This window comes from Penicillium arizonense (assembly GCF_001773325.1).
Source record: "Penicillium arizonense strain CBS 141311 chromosome Unknown PENARI_contig223, whole genome shotgun sequence".
Classification (NCBI taxonomy): domain Eukaryota; kingdom Fungi; phylum Ascomycota; class Eurotiomycetes; order Eurotiales; family Aspergillaceae; genus Penicillium; species Penicillium arizonense.
Window position 1 is genome coordinate 1 of NW_019173500.1, and position 4,066 is coordinate 4,066.

At 49.1% G+C, this 4,066-nt stretch overlaps 2 protein-coding genes across 2 annotated transcripts; one reads left to right on the forward strand and one right to left on the reverse strand.

Annotated features, from left to right (window-relative positions):
* Nucleotides 1–1,500: 1,500 nt before the first annotated feature.
* PENARI_c223G01860 (uncharacterized protein) lies at nt 1,501–1,859 on the forward strand (the record flags this gene model as incomplete). The annotated part of the gene is made up of 2 exons (XM_022638173.1): nt 1,501–1,672; nt 1,750–1,859. The coding sequence occupies 2 exons, from the start codon at nt 1,501–1,503 to the stop codon at nt 1,857–1,859; spliced, it is 282 nt and encodes a 93-aa protein (XP_022481970.1).
* Nucleotides 1,860–2,278: 419 nt separating this feature from the next.
* On the reverse strand, nt 2,279–4,055 carry PENARI_c223G10530 (uncharacterized protein; the record flags this gene model as incomplete). Its single annotated transcript, XM_022638174.1, has 3 exons — nt 2,279–2,528; nt 3,016–3,759; nt 3,817–4,055. Coding segments are annotated over 3 exons (1,233 nt in total), but the record flags the coding sequence as incomplete, so codon positions are not given.
* Nucleotides 4,056–4,066: the final 11 nt, after the last annotated feature.

Sequence of the window (4,066 nt, forward strand, 5' to 3'; positions counted from 1 at the left end):
CTTTGGGTTCTTTTGCCTTTTTCGGCGAAGGTTGACGCAATGGCCCAGCTGGTGCATCTTCACTATAGTCTTCAAGCTTTACTGACAGCGAAAGGGTCTCAATGGCCCTTTCAGTCTCTTCGACAGCTAGGCTTCCCTCTCCGCACTGATGCTCGGTTGCTTCCTTTGCCTTAGATCGAGTCTTCTTGGATGGAGTGGGCAGAGCACTCAGGGTCCTAGCTTGTGGTTCCTCGATCGAGGTTTCCGTGTCACAATAGTCCGAAATCGAGTAGCTTATTTTGAGCCCGCTGGGTCGCGTTGGCCTGGATGGACTATGATTTATTTCCATGTGTAGGGTCTGTAGGGTCTCCGACTCTTCAATCTCGATTCCATCAGTCCCCAAAAGTCTGCGCCTTGACCTGATGCGAGACTGAGCTGCCACGGGGTGGCGCTTGATGTTTGCAGAAGGGGACAAGGTGGTGGAAGAAAAAATATCCACAACCTCTTAGGATAAGTAGGATATCGTGAAGTTTGGACACGCTCCTTACTGCCTCAATTAACTCCTCTATGGCGCCACTTCGTCGAGATTTTGATTCCTAAACCTTGCTCCGTCTTGGCGTGAGATCTCGTTTTGTTCGATGACCTATCGGGCACTTACGGTTGTTTTTTCCGTGCCCGTTCCCCCCTTTCGACGCTCTTTGGGCATATGTTGCATTCAACAAGCATGCTCCCCAAAGCAAGCCCCAGTAGGAAAGATACCGTGCGTTATATCTTCAGGGTATGTACCTTGCGCAGGTAGCTAGTACTTTTGCATCCGTTCACGAATTTATCCACCTTATCTTCGGCTATTTGTCTCATCAAGAGATATCCTCGTATCCATTTATTTCAGATATGTAAGCGACCTAGCGCTAATGGAGTAGTGCTCGACTAAGACTACAGGGTAGTCCTCTGATAAGTTACTGCCAACTATTACAGGCCTCGTATTTCGCCGTGCAAACCGTTATGGCTTGCAGTAGCGTTTGACTCCAAATGGGGTGTGTTCCCGATGTTACATTATTTTCTTGCTCAGCTCGATTTTAGTGGACTTCATAGTGTAAGCCGCCATTACAGAGGATGTTAAAAGAAGGCTGAGAGCTCCCAGAGGACTGAATCTCTCATTACGACATGCTTTAAGACCCCTTCAGCATGTCCGCTGAAAAATCCAGTCACTTTTCATTTGAGAAAGGCCAAGCTGAAACCACAGCCGAACCCAGAACCAGACCAGTAGGGCCCAACAAGAACTCCAAGATGTTCAGCCGGATCCTCTCCGCCTGTGATACATGCCGACAAATGAAAAGCCGATGTACTAGAGAGAATCCGTGCTTGATGTGTGAAAGGTCTCAGAAAGTCTGCGTCTACAGCCCCAGTAATAGGCTCGGTCGGCCCAAAGGCAGCAAGAACAGGCGGAAGCCGATACAGCAACCCCTGAACATGAACAAGAAGCAAAGGAGCAGGCCACAGGGAGGAAACAATGGGGGTATCATGCAGTGGATCCAACACGAACAGCAACAGTCACAACTTCAACCACAGCTGCTCCAGCCGGAGCTCAACATGATCGAGTTCGAAGCCGATACGAAGTACACGGTTGATCCCACAATGGCTTTTGGTGATGGCAACAAATTCACTGGGGATATTAGCGGTGGCCTTATGCTTGGTATGAGTTCAGGTCTGCTCGACTCGCTGACTGCAAACGATGACATGGGCCAGAATCATGATACTTGCTTTTCTCAGGTATCATCAACCAATTCACCGCATTCACACATATTTTGGCGACTGACACTTTCATTTCGCTTCTTGAATGCAGACATCCCGTTGGCTTTCAAATCGCCCGTTTTCCCTAAATGACCCGGGGCGTATCTTCCCACCGAAAGGAGCGGTCGGTCTTGATGGCAGTACATTCTCATACAACAACTCTGCTCCATCGTGTCACTCCCACGTATCATCATTTCTGCCTTACGAGCGAGCGATGCTCAAGCCTACCATGTCGAGAGGCCTTGACGGAATCTCAACAGAGTGGGGAAATTAATACCAGCGAAATGATGTACACTAAAATTGAAAAGGCGAAAGATTGATCTTGTACGAGCACGGCTGTAGCAATTTAGACTCATATCATTCATAAGCTTGTATCTCCAAAATATCCCTATTCACTTAATGACCTGCGTTCTTCTCGCAATTACTAAAGGAAGCAAGATGAGCCCTAGAATGAGCCCTAGTATGCCAAACTACCAGGCCAAACTGCCCACATGCAGCCCAGACACATCTACATAATACCAAAGAGACCGGTAATGACCTGCATCGTGACGACGATAGCCGCGATAACAGTCAGCCGACTAAGAGCGTCCACGATTTGATTTCGCGTACGGGTGGAGCCAAATGAGAGCTGACCAAGATACTTGGACTGCGACCGAGATAACATCTGCTCTGCATCGTTTAGGTTGGCTATCATAGTCAGGATGTCGTCCTGGATATCGCCAAAGTAGAGTGCAACCTCTGCTGGCGTGGACCCTAAGCTACCACAGTAGCGGGCGAATCAGCGGATAACTCTTCCATTTCCTCGTGCAGATGTTGTCTATTGCCATATGTAGAGCAATGCGACACGGAAGACAATGCTGTAGACATTGGTGGACGAGATCCGGACTCCTGTCGCTATCTTAGGCTGCCGTGGGGCCCGCAGGGAAACTAAATAGTAGGGGCCAAAAAGCTTAATTTTCTCTCGAGGTCGCGAGTCTTGATGTACTCAGTGATTAGCAGGTAGATATCCAGCATGCGCCATAGTATCACGTGTCCTCGTTGGAGAGGCGGTGGAGCCATAACAATCCGCTGTGCAAACCCGTCTATGCTGTGTCGGCTGACATTATCCTCGGTGTCCCAGATTTCCTTGATCTGTTCTGCCAATTAGGCAAGGGAGAGGTGTCCGAGGAAAATGCTTTTGGGGCGGCATAAAAACACTAGAAGATTAGGGGGAAGTCATGGTCATAACTGGAGGTACGAGGTTACTGTAGCGATGGCTCCTGAAGATGTTCAGGAGTATGCCTCAGCTTCATTGAAACGGGCCATTCCTTGTCTTTAGGTTGACGATTCGTTGACTCCTGAACATTGTGTTTTGAGATTCGCCGAGAGAAAACCCGAAGGATATACCGGGTGACAGGTCGGAAGCAAGCCTTGATGCCTCTACCAAAGGCCTGGAGGCCCTTGACAAATGGCCGCATGACGACCGATAGACTGCCGACGACGGCATTGAAAAAGAAAGCAAAACGGTGGTCGGGGACCATGCGTAGGATCATGGCCCACGGCATACACCCCACGGCACAGATGAGACAAACAGCCCATAAAATCCCACTGAGACGAGTCACGCGAAATGCCTGGCCGCCAATGAATACAATCATTATTTGTCCGCCGACAATAACGGCATTGATGCCCAAAAACCAGTAGTTTCGAAACATGCCCTCGAAGACATTGAACTTGTTGTCGAGGCGGCGGCAGTTAAATTCGTTGAAAACCTGCATCCACACGAATGTGTTGAAGACAACTGTGGAAAGCTGTTTGGATCGAAGATCTGGGTCGTTGCTGTCAAGCTGTGGATTCAAAAGTTGGTCCCCGGCGAAGTACAGCATGAAGATCACAGCGAGTTTGTAGACTGTTTGTCCGAGGATCATCTTCCACATGTTCATGGTGAAGAGTGGGGCACTTTTGGGTACGGGTTTTCGATCCAGAATTTCTGCTGTCGGGCCATCGGTGGCTCTGTTTCACGTCGTGTTAGCGAAAGAACATATATGCCACAGGAAGGGTTCCGCTTACAGGGCTAGTGCAGCAAATGTGTCCATTATGAGATTCACCCAGAGCAGCTGCACAGCATTAAGTACGGGGTTATTCGAATCGCTATAGATGGACGACACAAACGTCAGAATAACGGCCGTGATGTTGACCGTGATTTGAAACTGAAGGAACTTAGCAACGGCGTCGTTTACCGTCCGTCCCCAGGCGATCGCCGTAACGATGGATCGGAAATTGTCATCCAGGAGGATAATTGAACTAGCCTCTTTGGCTA